At 44.9% G+C, this 20,834-nt stretch overlaps 1 protein-coding gene across 6 annotated transcripts in view; it reads left to right on the top strand.

Annotated features, from left to right (window-relative positions):
• Positions 1-20,834, top strand: part of JMJD6 (jumonji domain containing 6, arginine demethylase and lysine hydroxylase) — an 87,449-nt gene that overhangs the window by 47,649 nt on the left and 18,966 nt on the right. For 3 of the 6 annotated variants that reach the window (XM_082204087.1, XM_082204089.1, XM_082204088.1), the window contains exons 7-9: positions 5,874-5,958; positions 7,554-7,614; positions 18,523-18,619. In XM_082204087.1, coding sequence (XP_082060213.1) covers positions 5,874-5,958; positions 7,554-7,614; positions 18,523-18,619 — 243 coding nt within the window. The remainder of the gene's footprint in view (positions 1-5,873; positions 5,959-7,553; positions 7,615-18,522; positions 18,620-20,834) is intronic. The other 3 variants (XR_014214697.1, XR_014214698.1, XR_014214699.1) reach the window with 1 other exon arrangement.

The following is a 20,834-nucleotide window of genomic DNA, read 5'->3' as shown; positions in this document are numbered from 1 at the left end:
CAGGATGTTAAAACCATGGAAGCGGCTCAAGTCACTTCTTTGAAATCACAATTAAAGGCACTGGAGCCCTGTACACTGGCTGCCTGTGTTCACGGGCAATTGGGAAACAAAAAGCTGTTCATCATATGATGTGGGGAGAGGGGGACCCCAGTTGCCGTCCTTGCCTTCTCTGCCATATCCCTGTCGCCACTCTCAACACGCTGGAAGGTGAACCTCTAAAGCCATAGGAGCCAACTCCTAAGGGCTGAGCTGCCTTTGGCTCCCCAATAAAATATTTGAGGGGGCCAGGCCCCTGCAAAGTTGATGGGCATTGCCATTCAAACCACATCATGTGATAGATTATGTGGGGCAGGGCTTACCTGGGTCCTCCCAATATTTTATTCAAGTTGGCACCCCTGTCTTACATAGCTTCCCTCATAGTTTAGGACCTGGTTGTGTAGGGAGCCCTCAGAAGCTGGAACCACAAGAAGCTGAACACCTGAATGCAGGATCAGACCAAAGGCCCATCTAGTCTAGCATCCTGTTCTCACAGTGGCCAACCAAATGCCTCTGGAAAGAACAAAAGCACAACAACTCTCTTCATGCTTGTGATCCCCGGTCATGGTATTAGGAGAAGCCTACAATGGAAGCAGAACTTGGCCATTTGGGTTAGTAACCATTCATAATTTTGTCCGCCAAAGCAAATCGGCAGAGTGTATCTCTTCCCCTGTTTGCCACAGCATTCCTCCTTCAGTAGGCGCATTGATGCACATGGGACATAATGTCCGCACACGTGCACATACAGGATATCCAAGACGTCTCAGCTGAACGTGCTCTCCCCCATTGATTCTACATATTGGCTATCCACTTTTTCCCATGCTGGACAAAAAGAGACTTCAGCTGTGGTCATTCCAACGGTCTGGAGAGGTGTTTGCCTTCGCAGCTGTTTCCTTCAATACAGTGAGGCAGAGTTCTAGATGTGGAATAAGGGTGAAAAGGAACAGGGCATGATGTCATTGTCTCTCTGGCCATGTTCGTGGAGTGTGCCTTTCTTCCAGACTTCATTCTTTCCCTTTTCCTCTTGCAGCGTCTTGCATCAGGCTTGGGTCAGAAAGCAGAGCCATAAATGGCAACGTGTTACTGGCTTCAGCACTGTAAGCCAAGAGTTATTTTCCAAGCTGTGGTTTTCCTCTTCAGAGCTCGGTGTTTACATTCCCTTCACACCCTTCTTCTCCCTCAGAGTAGAGACACACAGATTCCTCCTCCAGCCTCTATGGGCTTAGGATTGCTCTTTCACTTTTAATAAAAACAAAAATCAAGCATCTGACAGACCTTACTTGCCTTTTCTCCTTGTTTTTCTTTTGCAAGGATCATCTGGCAACTTTACCTGTTAGATGGCGGCCTGCATTTGGGGGACAATGGTAATGAACTTGTAGGAAATAAACAAGGTGATATCATGAGCCTCTTTAGCCAGAGCTGTGCTTAAAAACAGGTGGCAGTCTGATCTATACAGTCCAGTAATAGATGGATTTAGCACGGAAACTGGGGGGGGGGGGCTTTAGCCCACCATGCCCCTCTCTGTCATGTTCCCATAACTGCCCATCTTTGAAAGTGACCAGAAGAGTCAGAGCCTGGCTTCTCTCACCCCAAAATTCACAATTCCTTCTGACATTAATGTCCCCATCACATTCACAGAGTGAATGCGCAGAGGAAAGGAGTGGGGAAACAAGATTGCAATATTCATGAAACAAAAATAATATAATCCTCCAATGAATGGATCTTTGTCAATTACAGCAGCTGCCCAAACTGCCTATGTATGCAGCAGTTCCCCCAGATGCTCCCAGATCTGTGCCTCCGTTTGCCCTCAAGCAAGAAGCTTTCCACTGCCCTCTTTCCTAAAGGGAAACTTCCTTGCCACCCCTGCTGATGTCACTCTCCAAGCCACAGTCAGTGAACACTGGGAGAACATAAGCCTCCTGGGGTACAGTGGCCTTCATGACCCCAAAAAATCTGCGCTGATGCTCCTTTGCCTGCTGCTTGCCAACTGGGTCAGGCTTTTCTGCCGATGGGCCTTTCTGTCCTCTTGTTTTGCCCATCATTGAAACAGCTGTTCCATCTTACAGAAGAGCGGCTTGACTTGATAACTCTTAGGGACCCTCTGTGTGGCACAGCATCATAGCACGGTGGAGCTGGAAGAGACCCTGAGGATCATCTGATCCAGCCCTCAGCCAGGCAGCTGCACCATACGGGGATCGAACCTGCAACCTTGGCGTTATCATAAAAGTGGTGTTCTCCCTGTGCAGCCCTCAAAGCTAGTGCTGAACAGCACATGCCTTGATTGCAGCGAACAGCAAGCCGTGGGCATGAATGCCACAGTCTACACATAGAATCATAGAATTGTACAGCTGGAACCAGGGCTGGATTTAGGTTTGATGAGGCCCTAAGCTACTGAAGATAATGGGGCCCTTTATATGTCTAGCTGTCCTTTGTCAACAACAAATTTCCGCTGGTTTTTGTGTTGAATATATTGCTGTATGGTAATTTGCACATAACAAAATATGTATTTTATCAAAGTACATCCAGTTTTTTCCCTTTTAAATTTTTTTGGGGCCCCCCAGGCAGTGGGGCCCTAAGCTATAGCTTGTTTAGCTTAGACGTACATCTGGCACTGGACTTGGAAGGAACCCAAATGGACTTCTCGCCCAACCTGATACAATCCAGGCATCACAGAGGAAGGTGCAACATTCAGCACCAAACTGTGTTTCCTGTTTCTGAGACTGCTTTCCATATTTCTGGTTGTGTGCTGAAGTGCAAGAAGGTCTCCCAGACAGATGTGCCATTAGGAAATGTCTTAAACCTCCGGCCCCGCTGTTCCAACACAGCAGAAAGCAGAAGTGAGGATTCCATGGTGCTTTATAATTCAAAGGAGCGCCCTATTCAGATGTTCTTGCTGTGCTCCACATGTTTAATGAATGACTGTAAGGCAGAAGGGGTGGTATTACAGCAGCAGGCTCTCCCAACACCACACACACTTTCATTCCGCCCTATTCTGCAGTATGGGATGATCTTTCCCTGACTTCATGCTGACTTTTGCTGGAGGAGGAAGGAATCAATAGTTTATTGGCACTGCCACAGCCATTCTCTTGCATTGCGGCATCACACACCGCACATAACTGCAATGAAAGCACTGGGAGTAGAGGAATTTCCCCTCCCAGCACTAAATGATGCAATTATTATTATTATTATTATTATTATTATTATTATTATTTTATTTTGCAGTGAAAACACTACCTTGGGAAAAGTCATTTGAATTCTCTGCAGTAACCAAGCAACAACTGCAGTCTAGTGCATGTGCCCCAGATGATTGTCTCCAGAAGTGATGATAACGAGCAAAAATTAGAACATTCCTGTGGATCCAGGGCTTTCTTATATTAACCCCATTGCAAATATGACCATTTTGCTTTTGTTATGACTTGGGGAAATGATTCCCCGCCCCCTCCCACCATGATTAATTAAACTCGCTGTGATATCCTGTGAACCTCCTGCTGACCTGTGCCTCCAACCTTGCTGTGTTACTCTGTCAGGCAAACATGTAAAGCAAGTTCTACCAGGCCCTGAAAACTGCTGGATTCCTCCTGAGAAAGGCCATCTGCACTGCCCAGTTTTGGTTTTGTTGGGACATGCTTCGGAGAGAGGCGCTCTTACCATTGGCAAAGGAATAGAGAGATGAGATGGAAATATGTTGTGAACACACACACACACACACACCCCGCCACCGCCCCAGCCATATTATATGACCTCATGAAAAGATGTTCAGCACGAACAGTCCTGTACACAGCGTTTGGACAGCTGAAACATACATCTTGATCTGTTAAAAATAATGGCCAAGGAACACCTGCTGATTAGAAGTCAGAACAGAAACCTGAAAAGGCAAGAGGGTCAGAAAATGGTTTAACTTTATCATAATGGTGAACATAACAAAAAAGGAGAGATTTCCTGGAATCACAGAATTGTAGAGTTGGAAGGGACCCTGAGGATCATCTAGTCCAACCCCCTGCAGTGCAGGAATATGCAGCTGTCCCATATGGGGATCAAACCTGCACCCTTGGCATTATCAGTACCATGCTCTTACCAACTGAGCTATCCAGGCTAAAGCATTAATGGAAGCATATGTTTATTTCTAAACTGGTATTTTATACTTAGCAGAAGAGTCCCATTGGACTCTTTCCCATGTGTGTTAATCCCACACATAGGCCCAGGCAGGCAGATGTCTGTCTAGATATCTAAAGTTCTCATTTGCTCTTCCAGAGTTCTATAATACTTATTTTACTATATTGATATTCCACCGTTCTTGCATCATTGGATTGAAGACAGCATACATTGGTTTCTGAGAAGGTCTCCACTCCTGCCCAGGCACTGACCAGACCCAAACTTACTTAGCTTCCATCTATCTTCCATCTATCTCTGTCTATTGGTCTAAACTTCTCCCTCATGCACACCCACCCACCCAATAAGAGAGATGGGTAATAGAGAAAACACAGCAGTAGTGCAGATTTAAACGATCTTACAGGCTGGGTTCAAGGACCCAAACACTGATCGTGACCACAACATAAGTTTCAAGCACCATTGTACTACTTAAGTCATGGGGAATCCTGGGAATTGTAGTCTGCTAAGGGTCCTAGGAATTGTAGGTCTGTGCAGTCAGCGCCCTCAAACTACAGTTCCAATATTCTTTGAGGGAAGTCATGACTGTTAAAAGTGGTATAATAGTGCCTTAGATGTATAATGTGGATGGAGAATAGTGGATGACATATTGCAGGGGTCAGCATACTTTTTCAGCAGGGGGCCGGTCCACTGTCTCTCAGACCTAGTGGGGGCCCAGACTATATTTTTTTTGGGGGGATGAACCAATTCTTATGCCCCACAAATAACCCAGAGATGCATTTTAAATAAAAGGACACATTCTACTCATGTAAAAACACCAGGCAGGCCCCACAAATAACCCAGAGATGCATTTTAAATAAAAGGACACATTCTACTCATGTAAAAACACGCTGTCCATGGGCTGGATTAAGAAGGCGATTGGGCCGGATCTAGCCCCCAGGCCTTGGTTTGCCTACCCATGGCATAGTGCTCTATTGCATCCAGAAGATCAGATAACAATCCCCCATTCAAGGAGACAGAATTTCTCTGGTCTGGTGTGCCCCCATCTATGCAAGACGACCAGACGAAGCCACCTTTCTGGCATTCTATGCATAAGAAAACCCCAGCTTGCTGGGTCACGCTTCCTTTCCCCACCCCAAATAAGGGCTGTTGAGAAATAAATGAATGAAGAGGCGAAAGGAGTTTCCATTTTTGGAAGCATGGACTAAAATAGACGTGTGTGTAGGAGATGCTGGCTCTGTGTGTGTGTGTCCAGCCGGTTGGTGAGTCAGAGACCAGAGAATGCGAGATGCACCCAAAAAGGATGGTGAATCGCACACATTCCTCAGCGGTGACACTTTCCATCCAGATCTGACCTCTGGGTAACAACAGCAAATTTCTGGTTTCTATGAAGCTGCTTTCTGAATTCCCAAGACCTTTCCTGCCGGGAGAGCGCTCCTGTTTTATCTCTCCTCTCTCCAAGCTCTTGACCCTGAGATGTCTGCAATAGCTCCCTTTGTCTCTTCTCCAACTTGACTCCATCTTCGTAATCGAGGCTGGCAGCCTCCCGTGGCTCTTCCTCTAACACACACACACACACACACCATCATTTACAAATAGAGCAAATGGTAGCAACTGTAAAGGCCCTGTCCCATTGAATCAAGCATGGGAGATTAGATGAGGTGGGGAGGAGATGGGCGACAGGCCCACACACCATCTGGAATCTGACTGGCTATTCCACTCCTCTCCAGGGATGCAGAGATACGGAGAGGGAATATGTGCTGCTGCTGCTGGCTGCCCTGTTATGCATTCCAGCACCTAAGTGTTAATGGAAAAGTAAGTGTGGGCGTGTGGGCATTTGTGTCTGTGGAAGGGGGACTAGCAGATTGAGCCACCAGCTTCTCCAGTGGCAAGAACTCGAAATCCAAACCCAAACAGAAAATCAGTGCAATAACAATATCCTGAAGAATCCTAAGGACTGTAGTTTACTGAGGATGCTGAGAATTTGTGATTCTCCCTTTCACGGAACTGCATCTCCCGGCTCTCCCTGAGAGAAGAGAATTACTTTTCAACCTATGTATAGAATAGCAGGTCTTGTTCTGGGAATTTGCTAATACTGAGGTCCTCACTGTGGTGGTAATAATAATAATAATAATAATAATAATAATAATAATAATAATAATAATACATTATGTATACCCCCATCTAGCTGGGTATAAATAATAATTTTATTTGTATGCCTCCTTTCCACAGTTCAAAGCATACACGAGGAAGCTTACCATGTGAAAAAAAATACATTACTACGTAACAAAAGTAGTTATAAACAATAAGTGAAGCATTGAAAAATACACAACCAAACTCAACCACTTCCACATACATCACAACAAGATCTAAAATAAAGTTACAAAAAACCAACAGTGATAACTGAACCGTCCCTCCCAACAACACCCCAGCCCAAGAGTCTGTTTAGCAGCCTCAGCTTTTGTAGTTGGAGTCAGTCAGGACCCCACACTCCCAGGCTGGTGGAAAAATCCTGCAAGGCAGAGAGCAGGTCTTCCAGGACTCACAGCCAAGATGGTCTCTGGCTCCTCAGCAGCCTCAGCTTTTGTAGCTGGAGCACCATCAGACATCCCCCTCCCCTTGGTGTTTGCCAAGCCCCCTGCCTCTGAACATGTGCAGGCACTCTGCAGATGCTCAGAGGTTCTGTGCTTTCTGTGTGTGTGTGTGTGTGTGTGTGTGTGTGTGTAGGCATGACCAAAGATGGAATGAGGTGGATCAAAATGAACATGCTTAAACTAGAAGGGGTGGGTCTATAAATCCAAGACCAAAGTTTCCTGCAATCATTATTTTTTCCCCTTTTATAATAGAGGTAGTTCCTTTTGTCACACACATAAGCTACCACCAGAAAAGAATCAGGCTCCCACCTTCTCCTGGAATATGTATGTGTGCATTATTAACACAGGACAGGAAGTAGATAAATAACATTTTAAAATAGAATGTACATGCTAGCCAATTCATGTTTTAAAGAGGGCAATTTTAAGGGGGGGGAAAGCACTTAATGAATTCCCTGTGCCAAAAAAGGTGTCATTCATTTTTAAATTTATTTTTCTCTCTTAACCATCTTGTGCAAACCATTTTTACGTGTGCTGTGAGTATAAGTTGCATGAATTTCTATCATGCATTTATAAGCCTTTAAATTCCATCTTCCGGCGCCTGTTCCTCTGAAGAGCAATGGGGAAGAAAGTGTAAATGAATTTAAGATTTATTTAATGGAAGATGCCTTTCAGTGAGATCCAACTAAAATTCTATCTTTGAGCTATTATGCCTATGATTCCCTTGTGATTCTGCAGTGTGCTGCTCTGTTTGTTTTGTAGGGAGGTCTTGCCGCCAGCATCTTTACAACAGATTTATGTTTAATTCCTCTGTTCCAGGAAGAAGATCAGGAATCAGAAAATGAGAAACTAGTGGTGAGGGAACCTGAGACTGAAGATGGTAAGTCTGGGGATGTGTGATGGCTGGAGGGAGAAACGTTGGCGATAAAAGACTGATGCAAAGAGCATCATTTAGTCTGGAGACCATCATTTTTTAATGTTCTTAATGTAAGACTGGAAGAAAGCCATTTAAAAAAATTATTTTGTTTGAAATTCTTAACCATTAGAGGCTGTGACAGAGCAAAAAGGGCAATTTTAAAATGGAATGCACATTCCAGTTAGTGCAAGCTTTTGTATGTGGACTGAAGGTATAGGGATCACTTGTGAAAATCAGAGCCAAGCGGAAAATGTGAACTTTAGAGTAAGATGCCTTATATTTCAGTAGACTGCAGTTCTAGGGGAAACTAGACAAATGCCACAATGCATTGCCACTTGGTTCGTTTTCCTGCTGATTTTCCTGACTCTCTATTGTAATCCAATTTCTAAATGTTAGTTGATTCAGTTCCATTCATAACATAAACAAAGTACATTTTAAATGTGTATTACATGTAAATTAACACTAGATAATGAGAGAGACAAGGACACGGGTGGTGCTGTGGGTTAAACCACGGAGCCTAGGACTTGCCGATCAGAAGGTCAGCGGTTCGAATCCCTGCGACGGAGTGAGCTCCCATTGCTCGGTCCCTGCTCCTGCCAACCTAGCAGTTTGAAAGCACGCTAAAGTGCAAATAGATAAATAGGTACCGCTCCGGCAGGAAGGTAAACGGCGTTTCCATGCGCTGCTCTGGTTCGCCAGAAGCGGCTTGGTCATGCTGGCCACATGACCCGGAAGCTGTACGCCAGCTCCCTCGGCCAATAAAGCAAGATGAGAGTTGGCCACGACTGGACCTAGTGGTCAGGGGTCCCTTTACCTTTACTAATGAGAGAGACGGCAACTCCCAACTTCCCATTGTTTCTTACTTTAGAAATTCTCCTGTCTGTTGATTCCAACTTCTGTAGTCCTACCTACCCACCCCGCAGCCTTACCTGAACTGCTTCCTTATTTTTGGCCCTTTAAGCAACCTTGGGGAAATAGGCACATTTCTGAAAATATGAGGCTTGCCTTACACCTCTATCTGGCTTTGTTGCACAAGAAGATTGTGCAGTGCATTGTGGGAATATCTCTCCATCATATTTAAATGTGAACAGAAAGCTCCATAGTGGCACACCTCAGCCATAGTACCCTTAGATTAAAAGCAAACAATATCTGCATCCCTACTACATCAGGGATGACATACACACCTGGGTGGGATCTGATGGCTTATTATTGGATGCGAACTCACCCCTTGCGATACAATGGAAGGGGCTGACAAAGAACTCTCGTGCTGACAATCGGAACCTGGCAAGTTCTACACTTTCGTCCTCTCCCCTCTGAGCCAGCAAAGATGAAAATCCAGGTGGCTTTCACTTTTCATTTCCAATCCTCTCCTATATTAGCAGAGGTGGGGGGGGGGCAGGGAGCTAGAGAGGGGGGACTAAAGCAGCCTGGCAAGAACCCTGCTTCTTGAAGGATGTGAATTGGAGAGTCTGAGCCCAGTTACAAGGCTAAGGCAAGGCTGTCACATCCTATAAATAAGGCCTCCGGTGAAGAAGTCCTGGGCATTGCATTCACTCTCCCATCCCTTCTGGGGGAGGGTAGAGGATTAGCTGCCTGCCCCCCAAGCAGCTGCTTCCTCCTCCTGATTATCAGGCTGTTAATTCTTTTCAGAGGAGATGCAAAGCAGGGGGAAGAACAAAAGACAAGCTGGGGATTTGTCAATGAAACCTTGTAAGAAGAAGATTGTCAAATTAGCACAGTGTGTCCACCAGTTGTATCAGCTGGCATCCTTCACGTTCATGAAAATACTAGGCAATTTATATTAATTGCAGGCGTTTTAAATGCGGACCTCCTGCAAATGGTGTTCCCCCACCCCCAACCACCAGAGCAGACCTCAGCATGGAACAAATTGCACATCTGAAATGATAATACTGTACATTTAAAAATAAAGCAGAACACTAGCGTGGCAGCGTAGCTTACCAACACACGACCTTTGCCATTCAGCACAGATCTGCTTTCTATTTCTGCCTCCACCTACCCTTGCTTTACAATGACTTTGGAAGCCGGGCCTAGAGCTCCTTGCCAGATCTGGAGGGCATCTCTGAAGAGGTTCATATGTTTAAGTGATTAGTCCATCAGTTGATTTGCAAATGATTAATTGACTAATTGGGGAACACAGCGTAAAGCAAGGCAGACAGAAACATGTGTGCCTTGAGGCCTTTCCAGCTAAATTTGAAAAAAACCCAAAACCCTCTGCATTTTATGCCATGATCCAGCACCAGCGGCTCAAATTCCAGTGTCCAGTTAGGGTTGCCAACTTTTCAACTGGCCCTTGTAGCTGTGCTTTCAGCAGTGCTGCGATCTGCGCCAATTGGCAGGTGGTTCCTGCAGTTCAAGCAATAGGAACACGCCAGATTTACTGGGGGTTGCTTTTGCAGTTGGCAAGCCTGATAATCTCACTGAAATGTAACTGGGGCACTGGGCTTGGCTTACTTTAAAAAGTGCTACATTACTTTTTGGGGTTGGAGGATCATTTGAGGAAGTTTACAGAAAGTTGTCACGGTGGCTGTTTGCAACTTGTCTGGTGGTTATAGCAAGTGGGACACATCCTTGTCCCACTTTCTTGCTGTCCCTCGAGGCCCCATGTCACAGCAACAATCCTATTGGCTCAGGAGGATTACATTTATCACCCTTATAAACAATCTTTAATCCTCACAAACCATATCCGCAAGGCAGGAGGAGTGATTATCATCCCTGTTTTATAGTTCCATTTGTTGGCGCTCACACAGCAAGACTTTTTTTTAGAAATAAGAAGTGGAGCTGCCACATTTCTTTATAGGCGCTGCTCCTGTGCCTTTCACAGCAGTCTGGCACACAAGACGCTAAGCAGGTGAATCCTTTCCTTTCATTTTATCTCTGCACCAGGAAAGGTTTTGCTGGTTAAAGGCACAGGAGGAAGGCCAGTTTAAAGAGGGGGAAAAACATAAGCAAATGCCTTAAACTGGGTGAAACCAATTATCTAGACCAATATTGCGTATTCTGACTGGCAGCAGTTTTTGAGGTCTTTTGAGATCACTATCTGATCCTTTAAGGGAAACAAAACTGGAACTAGAGATTTTCTGCAAAGCATGTCCTTTGCTGTAGAGCTATGATCCTTTCACACACAAAAGTATTGCCTACTGTATTGTATCTTCCCAACCTTTATATCTTCCTGTATGCATACAAATGTAATGTGTAGTCCTGAATAATAGTTGTGTCCGGTGTAGCTTGTCCTCATCTTGTAGCACCTACGAAACAAAGCCCAGGAGGAGGTTGGCAAAAGGTTTCCAGATGGACTGTAAAGTTGCATGCCAAAGCATTTAACAGTCCCAGCGGCTGAATTTCTGCCTGCTCCATGGCTTTTAAAGGCACATGAGTCCTGCCAAAAGGTGGAAGCTCTAGATAAACAAAGCACAGAGCCAATGCAGACAGTGGACCTCTCCAGGCGTCCTTTTTACTGTGCGTTCATGATGGCATCGGGGTGGTTATACGCAGTAGTGTTTGTGCCTGCAGAAATATTGTGGTGCTTTGTTTCCAATTGGTGTGTGCCCCTTAGCTTCCTGCCAACATCCTGTAACTCTTTGTACCGCAAACGTTCCAGCTTCATTTGTTCTTTGCCCTCTCTTTCGTCGCAGCACTATATGCTCCTCCAGAAAGCAGTCATGCAATAACATTGGGGGATTATCACAGAACGGCCGAGAAAGCAGAAGGGTGGGTGGAGGGTTCTTTCATTGCACCAATGGCATGTCGCAGAATACACCAGCAAAACCTGTGAGGGTGAGGTTTCTAAGAGCAATACTAGAGACTAGTAGCCAACCAGAGCTCTGACATGAGGCTACAGAGCTATTTTATTCCCCTAGTAAGGCTCAGAGGTGATTTTTAGGGTGATCAGCTGCAAAGGAGGACAGGGACCTTTAACCATTTGTTAAAGTGGGAAGCATTTCCCCCCAGCAGGTGCTGTCTGTCTTGCGAAGGTAAGAAAAGCTGCCCCTCCTGAAATTTCCACACTTGCACTGCTACAAAAGGTTCAGGAGCCCAGTCTTCCTTCTGGCTTGTAGTATCTCCCTGATACTACATATGTATGCAGATACACCTGAATAGGCATCACTGAGTGAAAATAAGAAAGGTGCATCATCGATCTCCAGCTCTGCATCCAGCATTGACTAAGGGACTTCCAAATTAAAGAAGGAAGCTAGAAGGAAAACTATTACAGTCCTAAGAAGGAGGCAACATGATCCCTGGGTGTGTTGGAATTTATTCATTTCATGAACCTGAGATACCATTTACTGGAATAGCTTAAAATGTCCATGTAAAATGCCAATAGCAGTTAGTGGAGGCAGACAGGATTCCAAGGCTTGGGGAACTTGAGGTCATACAAAATCTTTGCCATATGGGACTCTGGTGCTGCGGCTGTCTTGGTTCATACACTCGTCCCCTCCCAACCACGAAGAAAGGTATTATATAATTCAGGCGTATTAATAGAATTGGGAAGGCCAAGAAGGTGAGGCCCCTGGCAACCATGTGGGAATTTAATTGTTAGCCAGCAAATTTTGTACTTTGCTAATGCATTTTTCGCCCCTGCCTGCAGCATCCAGCCTTCTGAGTGTTTCTCTGACGTAAATGGATGCCTCTCTCCCCAGTTCCCATCTTTGTGGAAGAGTGCCCATTATTATAGTTCAACTACTTTCTCTTTCCTCTTTCCTTTTTCTTTTGCAATCTGACTCAGGGTTCGCTTCTTCTACTACTTCTTTTCAGCAACGTGAACTTAAGTCTGCTTCCAGACAGATTCAGCAGGAGATTTCCGCCTCATTTTAGCACTGCAGTCTTGTGCTTCATCAGATTTGGGAAGCAAGGCTGCCCACTTCAGTGTTGCTGATCAAATACGTAGTGCTGCAGTATCAAATATCAATATTATTTTATCATATTTGATTCCTGAACTCTATGGATATGAATATGGCTATGGACTCAGTATCACTTCATTTCAAAAGTACCAGGTCCATGTAGATTTAGGAGCTGATATACTTTAAGTGTTTTGTAGACTGCATATAGCAGGAGATGAATGACTTGGCAAATCTGCCACTGACTTTGCATGCTGAATGTTAGAAACCAAAGCTTCATGTTTCACATCCTCTTAGCTATCAGGGTGCAGCCAGAAATGAAGCTTTCAACAAGCTGAGACTGCCCCCACCCCAAGCATCCCTCTCCATCTTCCTTAAAGGTGTGCCATTGCCACACAAGAATCTCTAGTAGGCTATAGGATTCACAGGTTTAAAACTTGGAAATGAGTCCTATCAAATTACAGTGGATGCTTGGGTTGCGAACAAGATCTGTGCGATTCGGCGCTTCTGCACATGCGCAAAGCGCGATTTAGTGCTTTTGCACATGCGTGCGCACCGAATCCCGGAAGTAACCCATTCCAGTACTTCCGGCTTTCAGCGGTCCGTAACCCAAAAAAACGCAACCTGAAGCATCTGTAACCCGAGGTATGACTGTAATTGGGATGACTTTCTGAGAAAATGACCTGCATAGGATCAGATTGTGAGGAAGATAGGATGGAAAAGCATTTAAAGTTCTCTATTTTGTTAAAATAATAAAAAAATGACTTCATGGAAGAAGATGACCTTTTGAGGCAGAGTCCCATGGCATCTGGCAGGCTCATGATGGGGTGGGTGAGGGCAAAGGAGTGAGTTTAGCTAAATGCCTTTTAAAATTGTATTTCCAGCTGCTTTGTTTAAAGTAGGTCATTCCACTCCTCTTACATATTTTGCAACAGGTCTCATGCCCAGAACTTGAAAAGTGTTTCCTGTAGTTTGCTGGAGGCAGGGAAGATATAAATATTGGTAGGCCTTTTCATTTCAGCCCAATTCCTATGAACACTTGGAAAGCTTGCTTTGCCATATTTAGAATTCTTTACTGCATCTATGGATAATTTAAACTTAGGTTATGTAGGGGTTGCAGGTGCTTCCAGACTGTTGTTATTTTTGAGGGAGACTCTGCCACAAATTCAGGCTGCCACAAATATTTGAATGGGAGGTCTCATGCAACAAACCCGCTTCCCTAAAAGTTTGGACTTTTTGCAATAAGGAAAGTGAGGGATAACACGTGCTTCAAGGCAACGTCATCTAACCTCCCTGCAGACAAATCAGAACGAATGCATATTAAATAGCGAACATTGTCTAATCAGAATAAATGCTCAATAAATCAGGATGAACGCTCAATAAACAGGTCATGTGGAAGGACCCACAGAGATTAAATGAAGAAGCTCTCACAGAAGAAGTAAAAACTAGAGAAATAAGAATTAAGTTGCAAGCGTGGATAGTTGACCATCGACTTTGTTCAGTAAACTTTCATTATTGTTTGGAGCAACTGCAGCAGCTTTAGCGCAGATTGATCACTCTGAAAGTGTTTTATTTTTCATTTTTGTTCTGAAATGACATGGTATGTTGATGGTCACTCATCATCTACCATCTGAATGTCAGAGCATCAGGACTCACCCCCCCAGCCCTATCCTCTTCCATTTGTGTCTGGGCAGCTAGATCTAGCTGCATCCTATCCAGCTTCATCCTACCCTCCCAACAGCATTAGAGCAGGGGTGGAGGAATCTGCGGCTGCGGCTGACGGAAGTCCAATGTCGTCGGGAGAAGCAAAAGTTCCCCATCCCTGCACTACAGACAGGAGCCTTCCATGCATGCAGTTGAGGGGAAGCCATTTGCCTCAGGTGGCAGATCTCTCCCCCGCACCTGCCATTGTGGCACTGTCAGTTCTGCTGGGGCTTCAGCTGTGCCACCAACCCAACGACTGTGCCGCTGCGCCGACTGCCCCTGTATTGCGGTGGCAGCACAGGTACAGCTGCAGATGAGGGTACAGTTGCAGTAATGCAGCTGGCAGCAGTGTGGGGGCTGTGGCCGAGGCAGGGAGGGGACCAGGATCTGTGGGTGGGGGGCGCCATTGTGCAGATGGGGACAGCGTCGTCGTATTTTGCCTGCAGTGGCAACATGTCTCAGGCCGGCCCTGACTATGGAAAGAAGTGGAAGAAAGAGGTCCTTGGTAGATTCACCAGCTATTATAGCGTGCCTGTTCACCTTTTTATTCAGTCAGCCAGGCTTTCCTCCAGGATGCCCCAACTCCATTCCAGTCCCCCCAAATCCAGTTTTATATCGTTGCTGTTTTGTTCCTCCATCCCCAACAGACTGTCAGCATTTTGTGGTCGATGAGCACGCTCGGTGCTATTTCTTTTTTAAAAAAATTAGCCTGTATTCCGTGCACTTTTCCACTGCTGGTTTGTGGATATGTGTACACACAACAACATCAGCCTCAATCAACAGCTCTCCTGTAGTTTCTTGAGAAATACTGAGTTTTGATTCTTTTCCTCTCAAACCAGCTTTGATCCTATTTGAAAACGTAACCGTATGAAGGCTTCCACACACGCTCTCTGTCCACTGTTGTGAACTCACACGGTGGGCAACTTGGAAACACGCACACACACACAGCTATATACAGTGACATGCAAATGTGATTTGAAATGCAACGAGGTGGGGACGACCTGGCTGCTTTTAAAGCTGGCCTTTTTGTATTTATTGCAGTCCTTCCTCTGAGCATATACTCTCTCTTGTCCAAGCATATTCTAATTCATTACACTTCCCTTTTGGTACACCGGCACTCTCACCTGAACATCAGCAACAGAGGGAATGATTGCAAAGTGACCTTAGGTTTCTGTTACTCCTTCCACAAGAGGCAACTGAAAATATCATGGCCTCCTTGGACATTCCACTGGGAATGAAAACAAACAAAACTCTGTACTTCGGAGCTTTCTGAATATGCCGGTGGCCAGGCTAACTCTAAGTACAGAAACAACAAATCCTTTCTCCGTTCCTTATTCAATTCCTTTCATAAATCGTGGCGTTACTGCTGATTTCTCTCAATGGATGGTCTCGGTAGCATTTATCCAGGAACTCCAGGATCAGTGACCCATTAAAGCGCCTTTTCAAGCTCTCTGGTAGTGTGTGATAATTAAATGAGCTGAAGTTCTGCACACTTCCAGTCGATCAGACTTGTGTGGCTGCCATTGTCAGGGGAGACTGTTGGTTTTTCCATGAGGGGAAATGAGATTTCATGAAGCTTCACTTTCCTCAAGGCTGCTGAGCCAAGGCTTTGCTGTTCAGGGTGGTTGCTGTTGCTGAAAGTGTGTGGCATATGGGAAGGGAGTGAATTTGCATAGTGCTGTTTTCCAGTATTTTTACTCCAATGCTGCAAGCAAACTTCACAGTTTACCTCTACCTTTTGTGGGCTGCTCTTTCTTCTCAGTCCCAGAAAATATATGCTATGGAGCTGGTTGGCATTATACCCAGTTTTCCCTCCTTGTGTCCCAGTACATACTTTAGTTATCCACAGATTGCTTCAGAAACTATAGTTTCTGAGGATGACCGATCCAAAATAGAGGAGGGAGACTGAAGCATGGGTATGACAGAAGGGTCCAGGAATTTTTACTTCTGCATATATAGGTCTGGCAGATGGATTCCCCCCTACCTTGAGGTAAGTAGTTTTCTCAGGTGGTTTGAACTGGGGGATAGAGCAATATGGAGGGTATTAAATATAGGGGTTGAGCCAGAGAAGTGGTAGCTAAAGGGATGCCCTCGATATGTTGGACTCCAACTTCCATCAGCCCCCAAAAACATGATCAGTGGTCAAGGATGATGGGAGCTGTGATCCAGCAACATTTGAAGAGCACCTGCATTGGCTATATCTGAGGCAAAGCTTTGAGCACTACCACTTTTGGGAGGTGGGGGTGAGCAACCACCTCTGTGACTCTTAACTGGTGCCACAATTGGTTAATGAATTGATTAATTGGTTGAAGCAGAAATTTAATTCCTGCCCTTTTACCTGACACCATCAGAATTCCATACGGTTGGCTCAGCACGGGGCCTTTCTCTTTGGCAGTTGGGCTCATACTATCACCTGAAGCCACTGGGGGTGGGGGGTGGCGCAAGGCAGCCTAGGTGGCTCTGAGGGAAACCCTGGGGCGCTTCCTCCCCATCTGTTCCCGACCCCTCGCCAAAGACAAGCACCGCTCGGAGCAGTAATACAAACAGCATGACAATTCCTCGTGAAGATGTATCGCTGGAGATGCGCAAAGCGCTGTTTGGCTCTTTCCAAATGAGATGCAAATTGCCGACAGCATGTCATTATGCTGATGGCATGACATTAGCATATACAAATGAAGCAGCGGTCCTTCAGCTCCTGATGAGTTGCCTCTTGCAATGGCGAGGAAGCTCCATAGCCAGCTTTACAACAATACCCTCCTCCCTGCAGTGAGAAATAAAGCTCTAAGAATAGACAGTGTCCCCCTGCTCCTCGCACATGGAGAACAACCTGTGCCCCACTGGAGAGTCCCAACAATGAGACAGCATTGCTCCATCCCCGTCTGCCTGGTGCAGAGTTGATTTAAATGCAACCTTTTATGTATGCACGCCTAAAAGAAGAGAAACTGACAGGCACAGGTGCCTCCCCCTTGCCTTGGGGCCTTTAATTGACTTCCAGGCCTATCGTTTACTGAGGCTCTTGTTGGAAGATAACCCGGAACTGCGGTTTAAAACATAAACAAAGAGCTCTAGCAAAAACCTGCTTTGAATAGATAAACCTCGGGTCTTTGCCTACTACAGTGGTACCTCAGGTTAAGTACTTAATTCGTTCCGGAGGTCCATTCTTAACCTGAAACTGTTCTTCACCTGAAGCACCACTTTAGCTAATGAGGCCTCCTGCTGCCGCCACGCCGCCGGAGCACGATTTCTGTTCTCGTCCTGAAGCAAAGTTCTTAACCCGAGGTACTATTTCTGGGTTAGCAGAGTCTGTAACCTGAAGCGTATGTAACCTGAAGCGTATGTAACCCGAGGTACCACTGTAGTTATAGCTTTAATTATGTCTACAGGATTCCAAAGAAATAAAGCATCATTCATTGCTGTAAAGAAAGGCAGCAAACCCAATCTAAAACTTAGGAATCCTCTTGTGTTTTCAGTATTTTGTTGGGAGCCACCCAGAATGGCTGGGGCAACCCAGTCATATGGGTGGCAAATAAATAAAATCATCATCACCATCAGGTGGTAACAAAGAAAACCGCTGCCCCATAAAATCTTGGGCTGTGCGCACACGTTTGAGTCATATATGCAACATGCTTAATGGGTACACAATTGAACACAGAATTTGACATGCTAGAGCCCCGCTGTGTGAGGAGACACCGGGCAGAACAACACGCAGAGATGTGACCGTAGGGGGAGGTTAGGGAATGGTGATAAAAGTGAGAATAAAGTGATTGCCTTGTGATCTACTCAGGACAACTTATCTGCCATTCTCTGAAATATGCATAGGAAACATTTCTTGCACCTATAAAGAGATGGCCAGATATGACCAGCTCGCACCTTTAAATTTTTTTTTAAAAAATGTTTCTTCTGATTTTCACATTTCAGAACTGAAAAATCTGAAGTGGAATTATTTTCAAGATGCAACTAGATTTCTGTATGATGAGCATTTTTGGCCCAGCTCACTTTTCTTTCTGTGTGATTATAGATTGCATGCAAAACTAAAGCATTAAACAGCTCACAAGGGAAACAGATAAATCTCTGGCTAGAAGGAAGGCAAAATCAGAATAACGTAGGGTAATCAAAATAGCATTTGCTTCTTCCTAATATGGAAGTGAAGCCTTAATTCAAGGAGAAAGGAATATTCTTCAGAGAACAATAGCTTGATCTTTTGCATTTTGCTTGGGAATAAGCCTCACTGTTATGTAGTCTTTCCTTCTATGTCAGCATAAAATTGTGGACCTAGCTCTCTTTGTTCTGACTTTCTCTCTCTCTTCTGTAGCAGATGAGCAGTTCTCCTTTAAATATAGTCCTGGAAAACTGAGAGGAAACCAGTATAAAACCATGATGACCAAAGAAGAACTTGAAGAAGAACAAAGGTAAGCTGAGCATCCTTTTAAATTCAGCAGATCAGCCAGCGATTGGAACCCCTCTTCTTCTGGTTACAAGTTGTAACTCAGAATTATTTGGCTGCTGCATTTTATCCATTCTCAAAAGACTAAGACATTCGGGTCTATTTGCACCTGCTGCTTCCCTGGGAATTAAAGACCGGCTAACGGCTATGTGGTATTCCCATTTTGAGAGATGCTGCCCACTTCCTTGGAAACAGCTCTGCTGGCAAGGAATGGCTCTAGCCTCCTATTTCAAGGAGGGATCTCGAGGTTGTCCAAGCAATGAATAGCCAGCATTTCTCAGAGGAACAAGATATACTGTGGGCATCCTGTTGTGGTTGCCCTCAGGCTCAGACAAGTTCAGTTTAAATCACTTTCCAAAGAGGTTTTCTTTTCTTTTTAGTTCTTTGAGTTTAGCCACCCAGTATAGTAGGGATCATGTAAATAGACACCATTTCTGGCCTTGCATTACTTTCTCATTCTGTGCATTAAGACCTCTTGTCAACTAGGGAGCAGATGGCCAGTGGGATTAACTATACATATTTCCACTAATACCCCTGGGAATGGTGCTTTACCAGCCTTCCACAACCTGGTGCCCTCCAATGTTTGGGCAACTCCCACCAGCAGCTGCATCAGTGGGGTTGACAGAAGTTGTAGCCCAAAGGCTGTACTGCATCAAAATATAGCATCGTTCCTATTAAGTAGTGGGTTGACAAAGCAGACGACAGAGAGATTTCTCCAAGTGGTTCTTTATAGTAAGCTGGAACTGAACTGAACAGCTCATCCGGCCTGCTTTTATAGGCAGCCAGCTGTCAACATTGTAACAACAACACCCCAGGGTTTCCCACCTAAATTAACTGACGTGGACCTGAGTGAAAACTATCTACACAATACCCCTGGTGGCCAGGGTGAGAATTTCAATACATAGCAGTTCCCATTCAGGAAGGCTGAGCTGCCACTGCTCATTACATGTCTGCCACCACTTGATACCTTCTGCCATCTCATATCTAGCATGATAAGCTACCGCCACCCCCACAAAAAATATAAGTTCCCCCCAGTACTGAAGATTATAAAATCAAGTGCCAAAAAGGGTCTTGGCTGAATACTTCATCCAACCCTAGCACTGGAAGATGTCCAGCATGAGCCAAAGCACGTTTACTCAGAAGTATGCTCTACTGACTATAGTGGAGCTTACTCTCTTGTATGTGCATTTAGGATTGCAGCTATACAGGAACAGCTGCCTAGGTCCAGTTGGGAGATGGCATCACCAGCATCGTTATTATGTTTTACATGCCAAAGCAGGTGGTGGAGAAGAACCTTTGACCCTCCAGATGCTGCTGAACTACATCTCCCATCATCCCTGGCCATGCTTGCTGGGGCTGATGGGAGTTGTGGTTCAACAACATGGGGGGGCAAGGGTTCCTCACACCTGTGCCAAAGAGTTATTGTGACACTGCCTTTCTTGTTAAAATAAAAATAAAAATGCAGTTTTAACCTAAATAAAATAAGGAAGAAAATAATGGAATATAGCAAAAAAAAGAAAGAAAAAAAAGCTTTCCTTCTTGTGCTAATGGCTTAGCGATTCCCTCTCGTGTTGTTGCTTTATGACGTGGTCAGCAAAGTTTGCTTTGCCTTTTCCTCCCTTTTTGTGTCTGTTTGGTCAGAGCTGTGTAAAAATGAGTTTACTAATGGAGACCTGAAGTCTGACTAGGAATGGGTCGCATGTTCGCAAGCCTAAATATTTAATTGGCAATTCCATAAATCCTGGACCTGTCTTTATATACATACTCAAACACACATACCGATAATAATTCATTATTTTTGAGCTCTTACTTTGCTCTGCAGTCACACTTAGTTCCAATAAAAACAGGGACTATAGACTGCTATTATTTAAAATAGCAGAATGACACCCTGCTTCTTCAGTTGGAGCTCACTTCAGAATTCCCTTATGGTTCCACAAGGGTCTGCAAAGAACATTGTGATGGAGAAAGGAAGCCAGTTCTAGAACTGAAATTTATGTTTGTAAAGATGTTGACCTGCAATCCTAGACATGTTTACTCAGAAGCAGATCTCATTCTTTTCAGCTGAGCTTAATCCCGGGTAAGTGTGTATAGGGTTGCAGCTTAAACAGTCCAGATCTGCTTTCTCCAGTGGAAATCCACTTGTGAGGAAATCACTGCATATAGGCTAATTGGAGCTGCTG

This window comes from Podarcis vaucheri, assembly GCF_965113315.1.
Source record: "Podarcis vaucheri genome assembly, chromosome: 2".
NCBI classification, from domain to species: Eukaryota; Metazoa; Chordata; class Lepidosauria; order Squamata; family Lacertidae; genus Podarcis; species Podarcis vaucheri.
This window is presented reverse-complemented; position numbering and strand designations above follow the sequence as displayed.